The sequence below is a fragment of the Artemia sp. Qi Xiang Cuo genome, chromosome 6 (assembly GCF_049724085.1).
Source record: "Artemia sp. Qi Xiang Cuo chromosome 6, ASM4972408v1, whole genome shotgun sequence".
Taxonomy (NCBI): domain Eukaryota; kingdom Metazoa; phylum Arthropoda; class Branchiopoda; order Anostraca; family Artemiidae; genus Artemia; species Artemia sp. Qi Xiang Cuo.
In genome coordinates, this window is record NC_142799.1 from 33,005,884 (window position 1) to 33,029,029 (window position 23,146).

Genomic DNA, 23,146 nt, shown 5'->3' on the forward strand with positions numbered 1-23,146 from the left:
CCTCCCTTTTTTGAAATTCAGGCAAATTTTTCTCAGGCTAATAGCTTTTGATGTGTAACATTAAACTTAATGAGTTTCTCATATTTGAAATTAGCTGAAAAAGCCAGTTGTTTTAATGTATCGATTTTTTATGAAAATTTCGCTTTTACTCTGAGTTTCGGATACTATTGGACTGAATCGGTTACAGTTCGTTGCCGCGAACTGTTCGATATTGTAAGTATGTAAATTACGGATTAAACGTAACAATAATACCGACTAAAAAGGACAGGGTTCAACTGGCTCACAGTTCATATAATTATCCAGTAAGCTTATCGCAGATCATTTCTGGTCTTCGTTCTCGGTGCGAACAAAAAGCTCCTCCCACTTCTTTCTGCATTAGTGGGTTAGTCTGTTTCTAATTGTTTCCAACAAAGTGCATTATTCGTAATAGCGGGTTTCCTCTTGTTTCCGATTATATCACAGTCTGACTTGTCTACCCGTGAAAATATCTGATGCCGTCTATGTTTCTATATGCAAAAACGTTCTCTGGAGCACTCGCACCTTGGTCTGGGTTTTTATAATGGGTGAGATAGGGAAATATCATACTGGATAATTATATAAACTGTGAACTGGCTACAAACGTCAATGTACATTTTTTGTTAAATCCTGTCTTATATCATGGTCATCTTCGGTGATGATGGGTTGGAATTTTTTTCTAGTGGGTATACATGCTATTGGCTTCTGATTTTTTTGCCATTTTACGGAAAGTAATCTGGAGTGAAGATACAAAACTGAAGTAAGGGATTAGATGCTAATGCTACTTTGCCTGCATTTTATTTGTTTGCGATACATTTAAAAGTACATTAAATATATACATTTATGGCTTCTCTGCCTGAAAAGTCAATATTTTGTTTCTGATAAATTTAAGAGCATATTACATATATAAATCTAGGTTTCAGCTGACAGCAAAGCCAGGGGCGTAGCTTCAGTATTTTTATGGGGGGGGGGGATCAAGAGAGGTTCATATCCGGATGGTCAAGGGGCATGGGCTATATAATAATTTTTTCTACAAATTATTGGGGGTTCAACTGTCCGCCCCCTTGCCCTGCAATACTTTTGTTGACGAAGCCGGCAAAGGGTTGCTGCAACACTTCACGTTTGCTAGCCAGCGTAAACCTAGTGATCCATCAGAACTAAACGTTAGCTTAATATATATCTTGGGTAAGTGTCGATCCCCACGTGATAAGTTGAAAAAAGTAGTTAATATGTAAAAATGTTATTATAGAGCAACTACAGAGGTCTTTTTTGAATGTGTATTGTTTGGCAATCTTGTGTATCAGTCAGTTTTTTTCTTTGTGATGGTACAGAAAAACTTCTTTTGTCATATGTCTTGTTGACCTTAAATCTAATCAGTCAGTGTGTGACTTTTATGTGACATAAATCCTTTTGTTTAAAATCTTACATGGTGAAAAAAAGATAATAATTTCCATTATAAATTCGAATCAAAGTAGCCTGCGCAGTCGTGGCCCAAACCTCGTGCTATCGTCCCAAGCGAGGTAAATTTTGCTGGTGGGCTGTTATATTCTGGTTATACTAGTAGCTTTGTGTGTGTGTTTTTTCTTTCTTTTTTTTCATAGAGAGTAGGGGCAAGGCCGCACCCAGGAGTTTTTTTCGGAGTGGGTTCTACTGAAAAAAATTGTTTTTTTTGGGGGGGGGTGTTTACACAAAAAAACTCAAAAACGCATACAAAATTTGTTTATGTCCACTTTTGTTACGTTTTTACGAGTCAGACAAATATTTCCGGGGGGGGTCAAACCCCCCCCCCCCCTTGATAAGGCTGGGGAGTGGGACCAAGTTTACATAGTGCAGCTAGATGGAAAACAAAAATACTTATCATAATTTATGGGCAAATTCAAAGGAAGCATAACATATTGATCATCGTTACTCAGCTACACGTTTGGATTTTTTCCGAAACATAAGATCCCTTGGTCTGGACATATCCATATAGTTGCTCATATACGAGGCATCGCGTCTTAAGTTTGATCCTGTTGTGTCTAATTTATGTAAGCGCCTTCTATTTTATGCATATTATTATATGTTATGGTCTTACAGTGTGTAGAATAATAGTGGATATTCCAAAATTTGTCGTCCAAGAATCTACTCTCGGAGTTCATAGGCATGGATATATGTATCCGTTTTTATCAGCATATATTTCTGTCACTTTTATTGTAACGCTTGTTGATTCACTAGTAGAATAACCTACGTAAAACCCAGAAATATGTTCTTAATTGGGCCTAACTCAAAATATTAGCTGTTTACAAATGAAAACATGCTAAATTTTAAGCGTATCTCGTATTTACGCAGCAAATAAGTTTGTAGGAATAGCAGAACCAATAGTATATTCCCAACACACAGCATATTTTCTTTCACATGATTGGTTTTCGGGTGGGGTCTCTGGTCAGGCAAGTTTCAATCCCCCTTCTTGTGTGGGTTGATCCCTGCCTTTGTTTTATATTATATTTTCATAAAATTTAAGTCTCGTAATTTTGTGCCTTGTAAACTTTTGCCTACATTCCAACCGAGGGAAAAGCTAATGTAGAATGTATTTCTGTTCTTGTAACTTTTTGGATTTTATATCTATCATTTAAAATTAGTCTTTGTTATTTTCTGATTCAACCCTCTTCTTCTAGAGTTTTTGTAGTGTATTTTGTAATTAGAATGCCACTTGATGTATTTTCTTTGAGTAACCCGAATAATGGTTAAGTACGCAAGTAGTATATCATTGGCTTTATGGAGTAGCCTTGATGCTAGTGTAGTTGCTCTAACATTGTTTCCAATATTCAGATATATTCGCCTGCAGAGCGGCCAAGATTGGAGAAACAACACTATGGAGGACGACGTGGGAGCAGACGTAGTGATGGTGATAATGAAAAGGAAGCCCTCCTCTCAGCGGTAGGTGATGACACTTACGGTGCAGCTGGACAAGTATCGGTAATTAGGCTTGACAATGTAGTATTGATTCACCAAGATTTGACCCTTTTTTTTATTGTAATCGTGCCCTTATTTTAATCACCTGCAAGATCATTAGGTGCCATTATTTCATTAACATTAAAAAGAGTCGATAAGAGTCAAAATAAGGCCAATATTGCTGTTACATAAACATTATGGAGAAATATATGTCATCAGAATATGCAATTCTATCACTTGGTCGGGTTTTCAAATCTTTAGACATCCCATTAATTCATTGAGTTCCTGTGTTAAAAAACGTTTAATTCATTAACATTCAAAAACAAATATGGGTCAAAATAATATCTGGGGCTGCTTTTAGACTGGAGCACACGGAGGAGGTGGGTATTAGTGCATGGATTCCCCTCCCTCCCCACGATATCCTAAATTTCCTTGGCATTCACAAACCCTCCAGCGACATTTTTCTTATTATTGGACTCTATTTGAAAAAGTTTCTTCCTAAGTGTCTGCGTTTAGGTAATCGTTTGACAGCTGTATGTTAAACATTAACCTATACGAAAATTTTGTTCGATTCTGCTGTCTCTGGCCGTAACGAAAAAAAACAGGTTAAGATGGATTTTTAGGTTACTTTACGGAGGGTGTATAAATAAGTAGCCAAAAATGTGCTTTGGGATAATGCGCCTGGAGTCGAAAAAAGCACGAAGTCCTCAAGTGCCACGGGAGGAGGACATAAGAAAGGTCTAAGGGAAATGGATATTCCATAGGCGGCATAAAGCAGTGAAGCCCGAGTGGAATTTATAAGAAATAGCTTTAATTGAAACCAGAACAAAGCTGTGCTAAGAAATTAGGACTGAGATAAATTTCATTTCTAAGTAACTATCATAGGCCAAAATTGTCTTTTTTGTTTCTATTGTCAAACTACGAATCACTAAACAACAAGATCGTAAATCGTCACTTCAGTATGTGCTCAGTCGTCATAAAGCGGAAAGGAAACTTAGTAGTATTTCTGGCGGGAGGAGGAGAGCAATTATGACATTATTGTAGAAGATTTTCAAAATTGACGAATCATCCACATATATTCACGGACTGCATAGGACATTACCAAAGCCATTATTAGTTAACAGGTTCACAAGTGGGCCCTAATGAATATTTTGAGGAATACCATAGTAAACAGGAAGGTCAGGATAAAATTCTTTATACTTATCTGGATAGCGTATTCGGGATTTTTGCCCAGGGGGAGGGGAATTACAAAAAAGAAATGTGTTTTTGTTGTTTTCATGAGTCGGACACTAATATCGCGGGAGGGAGTGTTAAAACCCTGTAACACCCCCTTCCTGGATACGCCTTGACTTTGTCAGTTTTCAATCTACATGAACTGAAACAGACATACTCTTGACGGACCTCTTCTTTTTTTTTAAACCCGGATCTGAAATAACTGGGAATACAAGAGGGTTTTCGACACAGAGGTAATGATGTCTGGGAAGCAAGGGCGGATCAAGAGCACAATCTTGGGGGGGGGCAGTGTGGCAAGGGTGCCAATAAGCAAAATTATGGGGGGTCAAGTGTGGCAAGGGTGCCAATAAGCAAAATCTTGGTTGGGGGGGGGCAATTTGAAAATGGTGCCATTAATTGACAAATTTATTTAAAAAAGTGAAAAACAGAAAAAAAGAACAATGGATGAGGGCACCAGAAAAATTTGGGGTCCTGGATCTGCCAGTGTTGGGAAGGGGGGCTTGTGGGGACAGTATATGACGTCTCATTAGACTCTTTTTGTGTCTGAACATTCGATTCAAGTAGGTAATGATAAAAAAATCGATATAAACTAAGAAAAAGAAACTCATAGTTTTGAAGCTTGGTGGGAAAAGAAGTTTTTTCTGTGTATTGGTCGTCTAATCTCTTATTTTTAAACAAGAAAGAAAGATGTAATTTGTGGCTTTCGCACGATTTGGGAAGCTTTTCTATTTACAACATCAAACATTTTAAGGCTAATAACAGTTTAACCAAAATAATTTGAAGACACAAAAAAACGAGATCATCTTGTCAATTAATATTTTTGTCCAATTTTCACTATTATAATTTTTATATAATTTGCGCGAGTCAAAGATTAGCCAATACAAATTTGCTAATCGGAATTTCTTGGCCATGTCCTCTAGCAGGGCCTTATCCAGGATTTTTTTAGGGAGTGGGGGCGTCTTTTTTGGGATTTGGCAGAAGGATTTTCTTTGGGGGGGGGGGGGGGGAGGTTCAAAAAAACTAAAAAACCGCTTTAATAAGTTGTTTATATTCATTTTCGTTACCGTTTTACGAGTCGGATAAACATTTCGGGGGGGGGGTGAAACCCCCACCCCTTGATACGGCCTTGTCCTATAGGATAGAAATTATGATGCTGGAAGTAGAACCACTTAGTAATCAAATGTCAATATAGCGGGGAATGCTATATAAACAAAGCTGCACTTAAGGCCTGTCCCTATGGGACGGGGGTATACATTTTCTTGAGTGAGGGTAAAAAAGCAGCCTATTTTTTGGGCCTTTATGTATTTATGTTGACCAAGCCCAGAAATATAGCTTTTGCGATCTCAGGCTCCCTGTTCTGTCTTATTTTGTAAGATCAATACGCAATTACAAATCTTATTTTCCGATTAGAAACATGTTTAATACCTCATGGGCTATCTTTTTTTTTAGACATAAAAGTGTAGTTTTCTTTATTTTCTAAAAAATTTAATGGTGCCAGTCTTATATTCATCCAAAGCAAACCATTCCTCGCCTTTTTTCTTTTTCCTCTTTTTGTTATCTTGTGAGTCCGTCAGACAGGTAATTTAAATTATGTCAGTTATATGATGTAGTATTCACGCTTAAATTAGGTGATGTTAGGAATAAAGCTTCAAAATTCTAAATTGATGCATATCAATCTTCTTTAATTTGCTGCTTGTAAAAATTGAAGTAGTATTTCAATTAATTTTTCATCCTTGCCTCTTGTATATGGTTTTATGCGTATTCTCAAGGGTTCTGCATCGTCCAAAAAGTTGGAAATAATATTGATAATACAATTATCACTGTAGCTTTATATTGCTTTGACCTATTTTGCCTATTTACTTGTTACATGAATCAATTCAACCAACCAGAAGTCAGTTGATTTTCTTCTTTTTTTTGTAGAAGTGAGTGTCAAATTAGCTGTTCTAAAAGAAAGAAGGTATCTGGAGTCGAAAAAAGAAATAGTGGCATTGCTACCGATATGATGAATTAAAAAAAAAGGAAAGTGGGATACCTATCATTGTTGATACATAATACTAAAATTTAGTTCACACAATCAGACCGGTATCCAGGATTTTGTTGGGAGGGGAGGGGGAGGGGTACAAAAAACATAAACAAAAACACATTAAAAATTTGTTTATATGCATCACCCCGTGGATGCGGCCTCGCACGCAGCTGTTTCTTTTTATTTTACAGTGAAATATTTAAAGGACCAGAATATACATGCAGTAGCAATCCAAACCGCAAAAATGGAATTGCATTTGGTTGAAAACCTATCGGTAAATATGCCTTATTCTTGGTGTGTGTTTAACTCAACCCCATTCAATTCAGCACCATGCACTTCAGCCCAATTACACCCAACCCTCGTGCAACTCAAAAACCGCGCAACTTTACCCATATTCAATTGAACCCCGTGCAGCTAAACCACATTTTAGCTCTTGTTTTAACAAGGCGTGTGCAGCACTTGAGGACTTGTTTGCAGAAATCTATGACGAGCCTTGAAATAAATTTTAATCAGTGCTGATTAGATTCGACATTTGGCGGTAAGAAGTTCTTATTAATTTGCTTGCTGAAAGATAAACACATCGTCCGATCTACCATCCAACGTCCTTTCCAAATATTAATTAAAAAAAAACTTTCCGAAAAACAAGTTTTTCAAAGTAAAGGCCATTTTAAACTTAAGCTCAGCAGATACAAATACCTTGTAAAATTCAAACTCAAGAAGACTAGAAATTACTATTAAAGAATAAATGAAACGCAAAACGAACAGAAATTAAATAAACAATCATAGCAAAAACATACTACAAGTAATGATATAAATGAATAAATAGATCTTAAAGCGAATAATGCTTAGATTGAATATGAAAATCAAGCTTAAGACGAAAAAAATATTTTCCTATTGAATTACAAATGAAACTTAAAACGAACAGAAATTAAATAAACAATCAAAGCAAACAAACATACAATAGATATTAATGTAAATTAATAAATAAATCTTAAGACGGGTGAAACTTAAATATGCAAATCAAGATGGAAACGAACAAAAATCACCACAAAAAAGAGTTTGGGTATGACCTCCTTCTTTCACTGTAAAAGTCTAAAACCTACTGCGTCATTAGCGCTTTACTGAAAACCAATTTTATGTCAAATATTCTCTTTTGTACTTAATATTGAAAATAAACATTCAAATTATAGTAAAATTTTGTACTGAAGAGCTTTCAGCAATTAATATCATTATACATCAAATATTCAGTTTAATTTATTAGCTCTTTTTAAAGTTGCTAAAGACGAATATAGTTTCCCTACAAACAAGTGTTACTGCCTCCTATCCTAACTGTAAATAAAAACCAAAAGCCTACTGCGTCATTGGTGCTTAACTGAAAACGGATTATATTACAAATATTTTCTTTTCCAGTTCTTACAGCATTGAAAATACAAATAAAGTTACAGGGAAATAAATTCTTAAACTGATGGATGGTTCAACAATTAATATCATTATACATCAAATATTCAATTTGATGTTGTTTATACTTTCCAAGACTGTTCAAGAGGCATATAGTTTTCAGTAAAGCGCCAATGACGCAGTAGGTTTTAGACTTTTACAGTGAGAGAAGGAGGTCATACCCAAACTCTTGTTTGTGGCGATTTTTGTTCGTTTCAAGCTTGATTTGCATATTCAATTTAAGTTTCACTCCTTTTAAGATTTATTTATTAATTTACATTAATATCTATTGTATGTTTGTTTGCATTGATTGTTTATTTAACTTCTGTTCGTTTTAAGTTTCATTTATGCTTCAATAGGCTAATATTTTTTTTCGTTTTAAGCTTGATATTCATATTCAATCTAAGGATTACTCGCTTTAAGACATATTTATTCATTTATATTATTACTTGTTGTATGTTTTTGCTATGTTTGTTTATTTAATTTCTGTTCGTTTTTGGGTTTCATTCATTCTTTGATAGTAATTTCCGGTCGTTTTGAGTTTGAATTTTAACAGGTATTTTTATCTGCTGAGTTTAATTTTAAAATGGACTTTACTTTTCTTTGGAAAAATTATATTTTTGGAAAGTATTTTTTAAATTCATTTTTGTTCATTTTTGATAGCAAAAAATTTCAAGTTTTTAATAATTCCTTATTTCAAGATCAATTTAAAAAAAACAAATATTCATCAAAGTAACAATATCAAAGGGAAAAAATGGGCTTGTGTCAACCTCGGGGTTTTTATTATCTGATGTTTGAACTATTTTTAACAAAATTGCCATCTCAAAATTTTTATCGGATGGGTTTGGGGAAAAGGGGCGTGGGGGAATTGATTAAGCTTCGGTCTCTTTCGAATCTTAAAAGTGAACTAGAACTTTCTATTTTCAATCAAATGAGCCCTCTCTGAAGTCTATACGATTATCACTTATATAAGAACCATATACATTTCGAGAGTATAACTTACAACCCCTGTCCCTGGGCCCTGAGGGGTGTGTCAACCCCACAGTTTTAATATCTGATGGTTGAACTATTTTTTACAAAATGGTCACCTCAAATTTTTATCGGATGGGTTTATCCATCCGATACACCCAAAGACGTGGAGGCGGAGGGGCTAGTTGCCCTCCGATCTTTTTTCAGAAAATGAACAACAACTTTAAATTTCCAGTCAAATGAACACTCTGAAGTTTATCCGCGCTTCCCTTCCATAAGAACCATATATGCCCCCAGAGCAATACCTACAACGCCTGCCCAGGCCCTGGGGGGGGGGGTGTCGACACAAGAATTTTTCTTATCTGATCTTTGAACTATGTTTAACTAAATGGCCATATATAAAGGAGTTTTTTTTATATAATCTTTTGACTATTTCTAAAAAATGGCTACTCCAAATTTTTATTTGATGTATTTGGAGAAAAAAAGCTTGGAGGGGCAGTTGCCTCCCGATAATTTCTAACTCTTCAAAAGGACAATAGGACTCACGATTTCCAATTGAATGAGCCTCCTTTGAAGTTTAAACGACGACCCCTTCTATATGAAGTGCCTCTGGGAAAAAATAAATGGAGTGTGGGGGGAGGCTAGCTGCCCCCCAATCTTTTTTTACTCTTAAAAAATGAATTGCAACTATCAATTTCCAATCAAATGAGCCCTCTAGGAAGTTTATACGAGCATCCCTTTCATAACAACCATATATGCCCCCAGGGCATGAATTATAACGCCTACCCCCGGGCCCTGGTGGGCTGTGTCGACCCCGGAGTTTTTTGTTGTTATCGGAACTTTGAACTATTTTAAACAAAATGTCTATCTCAAATTGTGCAGTGTATGTCCAGCGGGTATGGAGGAGGAGGGGGGCTAATGGTTCTCTAACCTATACCGACTTATAAAAAGCAGCCAACAAGTGCCAGGATCCAATTATGCAAGCCCTCCCCAGGTTTTATACGAGCATTTCTTTAATAAAAGCTGCTGATGCCCCTAGAACATAATTCATAACGCCTGACTCCGGGCCCTGGCGGGTTCTGTCGACACAGGAATTTTTCTCATCTGACCTTTGAACTATTTTTAATGAAATGGTTATGATAAAATTTTTATCGGATGGGCTTGGGGAAAAAAGGTGTTTCGGGAGGGGCTAGTTGCCCTCGGATATCTTTTGTACTCTTAAAAATTGAACTTGAACTTTCAATTTCCAATCAAATGAGCCCCTTCTGAAGTTTATACGAGCATCCCTTTCATAAGAACCATATACGCCCCTAGGACAGCACTTACATAGCATTACTCCTGGGCACTGGGGGGCGTCTTTGTTATATAATTTTTGGAAAATTCCCAAAACACTGGCTATGTCAAAATTTTTAGCGTACGGGTTTGGGGAAAAAAAGAGCGTGGGGGGGCTAGTTTAACTCTTGACTCTTAAAAAGTGAATGAGAACTTTCAATTTCCAATCAAATGAGCCCTCTATGTAATTTATACGAGCATCCCTTTCATAAGAACCATACATGCCCTTAGGGCATAACTTAGAACGCCTTCCCCTGTGCCCTGGGGTTTTGTATTGACACCGGTATTTTTCTTATCCGACCTTTGAACTATTTTTTTTAATAAGATGTCTATCTCAAAATTTTCATCAGATGGGTTTTGAAAAAGAAGGCGTGGGGGGGGGGGGGCTAGCTTCCCTCGGATCTCTTTTGACTATTAAAAAGTGAGCTTGAACTTGCAATATCCAATCAAATGAGCCCTCTATGAAGTTTATACGAGAATCCCTTTCATACGCACAATATATGCCCCAGGGCATAACTTACAACGCCTGCCCCCGGGCCCTGGGGGGTTGTGACGACACCTGAGTTTTTCTTTATCTGACTTTTGAGAAATTTCTAACTTAAGTGCTATCTCAAAATATTTATTGGATGCATTTGGGGAAGAAGGGGCGTGGGGGGGATAGTTGACCTCCAATCTCTTTTGACTCTAAAAAACTTAACTAGAACTCTTAATTTCCAATCAAATGAGCCATCTCTGAATTTTTTACGAGCATCCCTTCAATAAGAACCATATATTCCCCAAGGGCATAACTTACAACACCTTCCCTCGGGCCCTGAGGGGGCTGTGTTGACCCCTGAGTTTTCGTTATATGATCTTTGAACTATTTAAAACAAAACTATCTCAAAGTTCTTATCGGATGGGTTTGAGGAAAAAAGGGCGTGGAGGAGGAGGGCTAGGTGCCCTCCAATCTCTTTTCTCTCTTAAAAAGTGAACTAGAACTTTCAATTTCCAATCAAAGGTTCCCTCTTTGAAGTTAATACGAGCATCCCCCAGGGCATAACTTACAACGCCTGCCCCCGGGCCCTGGTGGGTTGCGTTGACACCGGAAATTTTTGTTATATGATCTTTGAACTATTTTTAACAAAATAGCTATCTTAAAGTTTTTATTGGATGCATTTGGGGGGGGCTGGTTACCCTCCAATATCTTTTGACGCTTAAAAAGTGACCTAGAACTTTCAATTTCCAATCAAATGAGCCCTCTCTGAAGTTTATACGAATATTCCTTCCATAAGAAGCATATATGCCCATAGGGCATAACTTATAACCCTTGCCCCTGAAGACTTTGGGGTGAATGTTCTCCTCAAACAAATAATTTCCAGAACTTTCAACTACGTTGAACAAAATGGCTATATCAAAACTTTGATTGAATTTGTTTGGGGAAATGGTGGGAGTGGAGAGGGTGTCGGCTGCCTTAGAATCACTTTCAACTCTTAAAAAAGGAACTAGCTATTTAAATTTCCAATCGAATGAGCCTTTTCTGAAGTTTCTATACAACGTTGTCTATTCAAAACCTTATATGCCCCCAGGGCATAACTTACAACCCTTGCCCTGAGGGCTGTGAGGGAGTTGTTATCGTCAAAGACCTAATTTCCAGAACTTAAAACTACGTTTAATAAAATGGTTATCTGAAAATTCTGATTGAATGTGTTTGGGGAAAAGGTGGGTATGAGAGGGGGTTTAGTTGCCCTCAAATCCCTTTTGACTATTTAAAAGGGCACTAGCCCTTTGAATTTCCAATCAAATGAGTCTTTTTTGAAGTTTATTCGACAACGCCTTCTATAAAACCTTATATGCCTCCAGGGTATAACTTAAAACCCTTGCCTTGAGGGTTGTGGTGGAGTGTCCTCCTCAAAAACGTATTTCCTATCTGGAAATCAACTACGCTGAACAAAATGGTTATCTCAAAATTTTGATTGGATGTGTTTGGGGGAATTATGGGCGTGGGGGGGGGGGGCTAGTTGCCCTCCAATCACTTTTGACTATTAAATAGGGCACTAGCCCTTTGAATTTCCAATCGGATGAGCCTTTTTTGAAGTTTCTATGGCAACGCCTGCTATAAAAACCTTATTTGCCCCCAGGACATAACTTAAAACCCTTGCCCTCAGGGTTGTGCGGGAGTGTCCTCCTCAAAACATATTTGTTATCTGGAAATCAACTACGCTGAACAAAATGACCATCTCAAAATTTGTATTGGATGTGTTTGGGGGAATGATGGGCGTGGGGGGCGGGGCTAGTTGCCCTCCAATCACTTTCGACAATTAAAAAGGGCACAAGCCCTTTGAATTTCAAACTGAATGAACTTTGTTTGAAGTTTCTACGGCAACACATTCTTTAATAACATAATATCCCCCCACGCCATAAACCAAAACCCGTGCTCCAAGGTGTGTGGGGGAGTATCCTTCTCAAAAACATTCTTTATATCTGGAAGTCAACCACGCTGCACAAAATGGGAATCTCAAAATTTTTATTGGATGTTTTTGGGGAAATGATGGGCGTGGGGGGGCTAGTTGCCCTCCAATGACTTTCGACTATAAAAAAAGGGCACTAGCCCTTTGAATTTCCAATCGAATGAGCCTGTTTTGAAGTTTCTACGACAACGCCTTCTATAAAAACCTTATATGCTCCCAGGGTATAACTTAAAACCCTCGCTCTGAGGGTTGTGGGGGAGTGTCCTTCAAAAACACATTTTTATGTGGAAATTGACTACGCTGAACAAAATGGCTATCTCAAAATTTTGATTGGATGTGTTTGGGGGAATGATGGGCGTGGAGGGGCTAATTGCCCTCCAATCACTTTCGACTATTAAAAAGGGCACTAGAACTCTCGATTTCCAATCGAATGAGCCCCCTTTGAAGTTTCCACGACGACCACTTCCATATGAAGTGCCTCTGGGGGAAAAATAACAATAATAAAACATTGGAGCCGTATGGCCTTTACTATAGGCAACGCTATAGCGTTGCGGTTTTTATTTCGCATCGCGAAACAGCTGTTGAAGAGAAATGACAAAATCAGCAAACTTTTGTATATAACCTTAAAGGGTTACTTCCTATAAATATAATAATATTAACTTCAAGAACTCTCAGCAGTTCTCATTTTTCAATGTTGTAATGATAAAAAAGTTTTTTTTTATATATACATAAAATATAGTTTTTAAATACATAAATTGTATAAAAAAGAACTAATTATACTCTAAAATATATTTTGCTCTTAGCAAATCGTCTCAGCTCTAATCTTTTGAGAGGGTAAGAAAGTAGTAGACTTTTTCTTATTTGTGGTAATTTTGGTTTGTTTTGAGTTTTAGTTGTTATATGACTTTGTTTCTATTTGTTTTAGGTTTTAACATGCCTCATAAAAGATCTAAAGCTGAACTGGCCAGCCATGACAAAACGAAGTAATTAATATGAAAATGACAAAACGGGTCTATGGCCAGTAAAAGAAAATGGAGAACAAAAACTCTTAACGAATATTTCGCCTGTATTAAAACAAGGCGTCTTCAGCGTAGAGAAAAAAAAACAACTAGAAACTAAAAATATATAAACAAAACATATATATATATATATATATAAAAGTAAAAACAGACTAACTAAAGTATGTAATATACAAGTACTTTTTTTAGTTTTATATATATTTTGTTTATATTTTTTAAGTTTTAGATTCTAGTTTGTTTTTTTTTACTCTGAAGACGCCTTGTTTTATACAGGTGAAATACTCGTTTGGCTTTTTGTTCTCTTCGTTTTTCTTTACTGGCCATAGACCTGTTTTTTCATTTCGTATTCTTTTCTTTGTTTTTAATATGCCTCTACTTTTCTTCGAAAAAGACCTTTTTTGGAAAATTTTTAAGTTAATGATAAAAATTGGCTTTGATTTCAAATATAATTTTCTTATACATGATCGTATAGACCTTCTAGTTAAATCATTCCTCTATACCTGCCTTGGACAAAACCAGGCTTATATCCCAGAGGTAGGAAATATAAAATTATGTGGTATAGAATTTATTTACAGGAAGGATAGGGTGCATGGGCAGGGAGTAGGGCTCATGATGAATAAGGAAGCTGTTAAGTCTTGTTTAGCTTGGGAAGGTATTAATAATAGAATACTAATCGCTCATTTTATTACTAAAGATTCAGGGTATCAGTTATAGTAGTATATGCCCCTGTAGAACCGACTGACGGAGATACTAGTGATTCAGATGAATTTTATTTACAGTTACAGGAGTAAATAGACCGGGCTCTAGGTAAAAATATGGTATTTCTATTATGTGATTTTAACGCCCAGGTCAGTACAAATAGGAATAGATGATATTCTAGCCTAGGTAAATTTGGTCTATGAATTTTGGAGGTATAACAATCTAGTTATGATCAATACAGTACTTGGTCCTAGAAGGGCCTTTAAGTTAACTTGGTATTTACGTGATGGTAAGACCGCTAACCTTATTTATTTTGTTATTATAAATTGAAGACTGGCAGGATTGATACAAGATACTAGGGTGCATAGAAGTGTGGTTATTGATGTTAAAAGTAAAGATCACCATCTAATAGTGTCTAGCGTTAATTTAAAGCTCAATTTAAAGAGGGTAACTACCTTCCGGGAAGCTATGATGTTGGTAGGCTCCAGGATCAGAATTTGAGAGAAACTTTCCAGGAACAGTTGAATACTAAACTAGAGAGTTTAAAAGTTGACAATGTAGAAGATGGATGGAATAATTTTAGAAAAATAGTTTTTGAAGTCGCTGATGGTGTCTTAGGGTATTAGTGAAAATTCTTTATGTTTAAAAGAGAGGAGGAGGGGCTTGTACGGGGATTATTTGAGTGATAGATTATCTGAAAATAATAGGAATATAAAGAAAATAGAGAAAGTATTAAAACATGAGAAGTTTTGAAGTAGAGACCATGGATAAGATTTCCAAAAATCTGAAAGATGCACCCAGATGGCATAAATTGAGAGGTAATAGCCTATATGGACTTAAAGATACGAACCCCCAGTTAAAGATACGAAATGGGCCACAATTAGTGCTAAGGAAAGAGTTCAAGAAAAATGAATAGAGCATTTTGAGAATTTGCTAAACCATGATAAAGCTACAGGAAAAGATATAGAAAAGAATGGAAAAGTTTTTGCTATTTTGGATGTGAAGGAAGATTAATTTTTTGAGGAAAAATTAGGGATAGTAAAGAATTGAAAAATTATACGGCTGCAGCTGCTGATAGTGTGGTAAATAAGTTTCTTAAATATGGTAGTTATCAGGTTAGAAGTCAATTATTGAAGATTGTGAATATGATTTTTGAAAAAGAGGAAGTGCCTAGTGATTTTGGGAATACTCTAATTAAACTCCTCTATAAGAAAAGTGATTAGAGTGAGTGTGGTAATTATAGTGACATTAGCCTGATTTCCGTAGGTTGCAATTTCCTTCGTATGATACTTCTTACGCTTAGAGATTTTGTAAATGAAGTTTTAAGAGAAGAACAGTGTGGGTTTAGGAAAGGTAGAGGATGTGTCGACCAAATTTTATTCTTAGATTCATAATTGAGAAGGGCCTGAGTCATCAAACACTTTTAGCCCTCTGTTTTGTAGATTATGAGCACGCTTTTGATTCAACTGATAGAAGAGTTTTAGCGAGGGTCTTATCCTTGTATTGTATACTAGGCAAATACATTGAAGTGTTTAGTGCTATGTATTAGAAAATCGTTGCTGCGATTAAGGTAGGGAATAGCTGGTTTAGTATTAAGTCAGGAGTTAAGCAGGGTTGCGTTCTATCCTCATTTGTATTGGTCATTTTGTATGGACTTTGTCTTAAGGAGCACAGCAAAGACAATAGGAGAACATGGAATCAAATCGGGAAGTAAAACGCTCATGGACTTAAAATTATGCTAATGACTTAAGCATCACAGATGAAAGTGTTAGCAAAATGTATGAACTTTTTGAGGTTTTGCGAGTTCAGGGTGCAAGAATTGGCTTGGAAATTAATGTTAAGAAGACTAAGTCACTACGGCTAGGAATAAGTGAAGACGAAAAGGTGATTTTGGGTAATGAGAAGATCAATCAAGTGGAAAGATTGACGTACCTAGGTTGTATTGTTAGTAGAGACGATGGGAACAGTGAAGACATTAAAAGTTGAATAGCCAAGGCCGAGGGTGTTTTTCCACATTGAAAACGTTTGGAAGAATAGGAAGGAAAGTTTGCGAACTGAGATTAGAATATTGGAAACTACAATGATGACAGTGGTCAAATATGGCTCTGAAGCGTGGGTGCTCCGAAAAACGGAGGAAGATTTGCAAGATTTTTTCCAGAGAAATTGCCTACGGATTGTTTTGGGTACAGGAAAAGCAGGTCGCTTTGTTTTGGAAAAGCAGATCGTCCCCAGTTGGGATAGGAGGATGTGGCAAGATAAAATTTAAGAAAAAATTGATTCACCCGGGAGGGTGTAAATAGGGAGGCTTAAACAGATTGGGATGGAGGAGGAGCGGGCTTAGCTGTATTGACTTCATGCAGCTTGGTGCTGCAGTGAGTTATTAGTAGTAATAGTAGTAGTAGTAGTAGTAGTAATACTGAATTTGGTAAATTGTTAAATTAATGAGTTTTTTGAACGGCTCATTTATCCTTTAATTCAAACATACGAGTCTTGATGCAAAAATACAAACCTTTCCTGTATGCAGCAAAGTTTAAAGAAACAGATTTTTGGTATACTTGATGTGTGGAGGACTCACAGAAATACTTTTTTGCAGCGTTCAGAGTAAAACAGATGAAAATGAGATTAACAAAAAATCCGTGCTATAAACTCTTTATCTTTGAGAAAAGTTAAAACATGATCAACCTTGTCATCTGTTAGGTATTCTATTTCAGCAGTTTCTTCTCCTGTGTTTTAATCCCATGGATTTTAATACAATCGGAGAACTGCCCTGACGCATGAAACCATAAAAGCTAGATTCAGTCGTATGCTAGACGTCTGTTTTTGCATAAAACAACGTTATGTTTTATCGAGGATATGAAGTAGAATTGCAGTTGTTATTTTTCACTATATATTTTATAATATTTGCTTATACTTCTAGGATAGCTCTGATAATGGAGAGTCCAGCATTGCATCTTCTGCTCATCTAATTGGACATTTGCCAGCTGATATATCTTTAGAAACAACCGTAAGCGGTACTTCTAACGGAAGTTTAAGATCTGCCCATCATACATATAGAAGGCAAAAAGCTATTGGATTCCTCCAGGCTATTAGGATTCCCGTGAGTTTTATGTCGTAAAAATAAATCTATAAAGAACAATTTATTACAAACGAACCCAACCCTAAAATAGTGATTTAGGGAGAGGCGGGGAGTGGTGTCAACTTTAAAAAAGTGTTTTTTCATCTAAGTAGCTGAAATTGCACTTTTTGTTACTTTAGTTGTCGGTTGCTTTTATGTCCAACCTAGGTGAATGATACAATCTTGGTCACAACCGTGGTTAATGAGTGAAATACTGGTAGAAAGCGAATTTTAGTTTTATGAAGATCCCTTGTATTTAAATTTTCTACTTCAAAACATTAACAATTGATTTTCCTTTTCACGGAATACAAGAGTAAAAATCCTACAAGATGGACAAAATCATTTTCAGATTATTTCTTTTCTTTTTTGCCGCTTCAATGGGGTCTTGCGTTCCCAGAACCAAAAGATTAGTTGTGTGGATACCCATCCATGTCATTCCAGTTATTAAGATTGATCTAAACTAATCGTGAAAGTTATCCGACTCAGGCTAAACATCAATTATTTTAATCATTCTCGAAAAGAAGTAGATAAATTCGAGGATCAAGGTTTTGCCGTTCTTGAAATGTATGATAGCTAATACAAATTACTAACACAAGTAACCTTTTGGATTACTTTTTTAATGTGAATTAAGCAAAAAACTGACTTTCCAATAAAGGTATCTAACATACATATTTGTGTTTACAAAATTGCTTGTTTAGCTATGATGCTTAACCTTGTACATGGAAAAAGTTGATTTTGTTCTTTTGGATTCCTGTTTATTTTTTACTGTCAGCAGACTCACAATCATGTTAAACTAAAGAGATTAATAAACATGGCGGCAATAAACAGGTTAGCCTGGAATCACATTTAAGGCACCGACAACCTGTTGGTTTCCAGTTTATCTTGATCCATCTATGATCACAGTAAAGAGAATATATAGTGGCGACAAAGGCTATCCTCTCCATTAAAAATGTGTGACACAAATTCATACTCCGCCTTCGCGCACGCGCGATTCTGATGTGCACATCACGATGAGCTTATAGCAACTAAACTAGGCTGTGACGACACGGTTCAGAGTATTTACGCGCGGTATGAAATGTGTGTCATGTTTGGAAAAAGAAGTCGCTTCTGTATGTTCTCTCTACTGTGATCAATGATCAAAGAGGTTTACATTCCCTTTCTGTGCTACAGATCACGAGAAAAAAGAATGATTAGTAATTCGGGAAAAGATTCTAACATGGCCAAGTGCTGTTGTGTTCTTGAATGAAGGTATAAATCCAAGATATATTCAAAACTCATATTTCACCAGCAAGTATTATAATTCTGTTATTATATGCTTCACTCTATAACGAATAATAAATGTGCTGATTAAGAAGAATTTGTCATGCATGGATACACATCGGTATGCATATAGGGGAGGGCACATGGTACAGCCTCCAAACCCAAATAATCATGACATTAATAAATATTCCAGAATGTTCCTATGGATATTCGTAAATATTCTATCATCATTGTGTATTTTACCTGATTCGTAATGTTTTTATGACAAGCCCTCCAAAAATGAATTTCCTCCCGTAACGATTTTCTGTTGATGGGGCCGACAAGACCCTATAAGTATTTATTATTTTGTTCTGTATTAACATGTGTCCTATTTCTGAACTAATTAGTTTTTTTTAGAGGAATAAGATGAACCAAGGCCCCGGACCAACCAAGGTTCGGAATAAGGTGAACCAAGGGCCCCCAGTTAAGTTTTTTCTAAGAGAATGGACGGGCCAATTCTATCCGTGAATCCCTCTCCCAAACTAAAATAAAAGAGGCCCTTTTTAGCAATGGTGAAAAATTACCTTTTGTCAGTTTTGATCTGCACTTATTCGAATGACTAAATCGTGGCGAGTGAGCACCCCCCCCCCCCATTCTGACATTGTCTTGTAGGTCAGTCTTTGGCGTTTACTACACAATGGGTCCTCTGAGAACTTTTACTGATGAAGTCGTCCTAAAAAAGCCATATTGCTTTTCTTGACAGCAATTTTGCATACTTTCGAAATGTAGCAGTTTCTGTGTATCTATTCCACAGCGTAATTATTATTTGTAAGGTTAACTTAAATAGCTACTGTAAAACGCAGGCTTGACATTGGCGTGCAGGAGATACAAAATAAGATTGTGAAAACAATCTCTTTCAGACAATTTTCCTCAACTACATTCTTTAAATTATTAAATAAAGTTTGTCTAATAAGTGATTTTTTACTCTAGTAGTTCTACAGATCCAGAGACGATTTTAACGGTGCTTCTGAATTTATCATTACGTTACATTTGGATTTAGTAAAACCAGTTCAAATGATAAACAAAACCTTGTGGCACATCGCTGCCGTATTCCTGTTTTGGAAAATAAATGTTTATATTTACATTTTAGGGTGTCATTGAGTTTTCATTTTGCCTATTCTTTGCGAAACTGATCAGTTATACATTCCTCTACTGGCTTCCAAGATATATCAAAGCTTCCAGTAAGTATTTCAAACAATAACAATTGTTTGTTCTACACTTTTAATTCACTATTTCCAAAGTTTATATCTGCGTTTTAATTGATCATCGTGCAGCTTTGTTTTTTTAAATGAAAAGGTGCAGAGGAATTGTAATCTTTTTCTACAGTCAAAATAGAATATGTATGTTTATTCAAATCAATAGCGTGAAACGGTCACGTAAATGTAAGTAAATAGATAAAGAATCCACAATAGCAAGTGCTACTTCAATATAAACGTATTTAGATACAAAGAAATTTTAGGCAGTAAAATTCCGGGCTAAAATGATCAATAAAATTCTGCACAGAGGATTTGCTGTAGAAATAGAAAGAATATTTTAGGTAAATAAAAACCGCTGTATTTTAGGGTCTTTTTCTTTTGGTCCCTTCGTCACTCACTTGGAAGAAATAGTTGGACGTAATGTCGCGCAAATAGAAAACAATTATCCCGGAATTTTGTTAGGTTTACTTATTAGTCTAAGCGAAATTGCAGAAGATTTTCAAATTCTTTTTGTAATAAATATGATAGAAATAGCAAGTTGTCACCTAAAGTCGTATAATAATTTAATTTAGGTAAGTTAAGAATGTTTTAAGGGTTATTTGGTTTTAGTAGTTTTTAATTCAAATTTTAACTAGGACTACAAGGTTAGCTCAAAGAATAGGAGAAAACTCATTTGATAAAAACAGAAGCAGGTGAGATCGATTCTTATTTTTTCAAATCAATGTAATTTGAAAAAAAAAAAAAAAACTGAGTCGAACTCTACTGTGTCTCAGCTACGTGTCAATTGACAAAATTTGGTACAAAGCTGTTTTCATAACGAAAAGTGCGAGATATTTTTTCTAGAAAAATTTTGTTGAATTCGTTTCTTTCTACTTGACTGATAATCATGAGGTGAATTAGGTGATTTCAAATGGACCGAAGAGGTAGTAATGTCTCCGACTTTAGTATCAGCAATCAGTCAGTTTAAGGATTCTGTGTAATTTTCTTCACACGAGCTAGTTCCTATCGAACAAAAAGATGGATGAACCATGTAGCTGTAATTACTGAAATAGGCAATCTTGGCTAAGGAAATTTATGCTTCTAAGTCTTCTGGCTTTTGAGATTTGCTCATGTCTCCCTGTACTTTCCTGATTTTTATTGGTGTTTCCTGGGACACTTTAATTGATTTTTGAGTATGAAGCTATGGAAACATTCTATCTTTTGCTCGGTTTTCTTCTTAAAACGATAGTTTCTCCTTTTGAGCCCTTACAATTAGCCAAAGGTAAAAAAAAAAAATCGTCAGACACGTAAATCTCAATATCTTAGTTTTTTTAAATAAGCTTGTTGTTTTCTTGGTCAAGTTGTTTTTGCTGTCTTTAAGTCATGATGATGAATGACGGCCTCTCCTCGATTACTCAAACGTTGTAAAGGATTGATCAAACTTACTGACAAAACATTATTGTCCTTTCTTACTATTATGTATCACATTTTCACCTTTATTTATTTTTTCTTCAATATTCTTTATTAATTTTCTTTAGATCTTTTTAAAATATCAACGACATAATTTAGCAGTGGCGTTTCATCAACAGTATTCCCAGCTGCATCGTGTCTGTCCACCTGTTTGTGTATTGCCATGTGTTTTCTAAGTATTCTGGTATTTATCTAAGGAATAAATCTGTGGGCTATGCACATCATAAATACTGCAGAACAAAGAATCACCGCATATCCTAGTTGACTCTAGCTATAGATTTTTATTATACCGTTTTTCAAACAAGTTAGGCCCTTAGAATGACAAAAAAAGAAAAGAAAAGAAGCACGTTACATGAACTTACTTTCTTGCCGTATTTACAACAATTGTCTTTTCAAAGTTCAACCCAATTTCAAAACGTAATAGCACACCCAAGAAGATACACACACACAAGTATTTCGTCACTATAAAGACTAGTCATATATAAATCTAAATAAAGAAATAAATTGATTTTCTTTGAATTTTTGTAAACTGCAAATTTTGAAAGTCATCAGTTCAGGTATGAACAGGGGTTAAAAATTTCATTGTACAATTAAAAGGGTCTTCTAATCGACTGGTGTGTTGGGGTGTAATTGCAGAGCCAGTACTATAAATACGGTTATATTCCTGTAAAAATTTTAGGAACAGATAGGGATTTTTACACCTGGCAGTTTTCATTTTACTTCCTTATGCCTTCTTTAATGTACTCAGCGAAAAGAGGTGAAGCAACTTTTCGTGAAGTAAACCTGTTTGCAAAATTTCTATAATAAAATCTCCATGTTACTATTTAAATCTATAGAAACGATTTTTCGCTAACTTTGGATTGTGAAGATTTCAGGCTTTGACCTATGTATTTTTTTCTTTTTTTGAACTGGCATTGATTATGCTCCAAAAACAAGCTACAAAGTACTGTACTTTACTTTGAAAGGAAAAATCACAAACAAAATCATTGCAGCATTCCTCCACCTGAGGTCCACACATTCTCAAACGTTTTTAAATTCCACTTTATTTTAACGCTCAACTACTGCTGAGAAGTTGCAAAAGGTTTTATGTCGATTTTTAATGATATTTCTAATGATGTATAAGTGACTTTTTTTTTTTTTTTTTTTTTTTTTTTTTTTTTTGTATTGGCTAATTGCAATTATCATTTGTGGAAACGATTGATAATTGACATTGATTTATACAGTAGGAGTGGTAAATAATATTAGTAACTGTCCTTAACTTATGTATCCCATTGTGTTATATTTTTCAGCCTCTTTTACGGCATCTGAAAGTGCGAATCTTTCAACCCTCTTTGATGTGGGAGGAATTCTTGGTGGTATACTTGCTGGAGTCATGACGGATCATACGGGAATGAGTGCCGTCACGTGTGCCGTTATGTTACTTATAGCCATACCCATGGTAAGAGTCATCAAACTTCTTTTTACAGACTTGTCTGTCTGTTTTGGCATTTTTACTTAGTTCATTTATGTGTCTGTTTAGCTTTATTGAAAATTTTTGATGTAGTGAAAAGATACAGATTTTGTCCTGAATATTGCGAAAATGTTCTTCATAAGCAAGTATTTCTTTGGAGTTTCAGAATTTCATGCATAATCAAACTGAGCAGATATCTCACGGAAGATTAGCTTGGGTATATTTTCAGTGTATCTAAAATATTATTACTAAATAAACTACACATTGTTAAGAAAAGAACCAGAAGTCCCAGCTTAGGGTGGGATGCGATGATAAAGAATGAGATGACATCTTCAGGTACTGCTTGGCACGTAGCTTAAGCTTTCAGTAGGAATTGATGAAAAAGGAATACAAGATTTTTGTAAAATCAGTAGAGCTTGTTCGGTTTAAATTGCAAACTTGAATGCGTGAAAGATTTCCCTGTGGATTATCCTAGAAAAAAAAAAGAGTAAATACAAAAATATCAACAAAAATGGAATAGTTGAAAAAAGAT

At 35.7% G+C, this 23,146-nt stretch overlaps 1 protein-coding gene across 2 annotated transcripts in view; it reads left to right on the forward strand.

Moving 5' to 3' along the window:
• MFS16 (major facilitator superfamily transporter 16) overlaps positions 1-23,146 on the forward strand; it is a 76,406-nt gene that overhangs the window by 35,055 nt on the left and 18,205 nt on the right. The window contains exons 6-9 of one of the 2 annotated variants that reach the window (XM_089090657.1): positions 2,824-2,970; positions 17,023-17,202; positions 19,610-19,700; positions 22,454-22,602. In XM_089090657.1, the coding sequence (XP_088946783.1) occupies positions 2,824-2,970; positions 17,023-17,202; positions 19,610-19,700; positions 22,454-22,602 (567 nt within the window). The remainder of the gene's footprint in view (positions 1-2,823; positions 2,971-17,022; positions 17,203-19,609; positions 19,701-22,453; positions 22,603-23,146) is intronic. The other variant, XM_089090658.1, reaches the window with a different exon arrangement.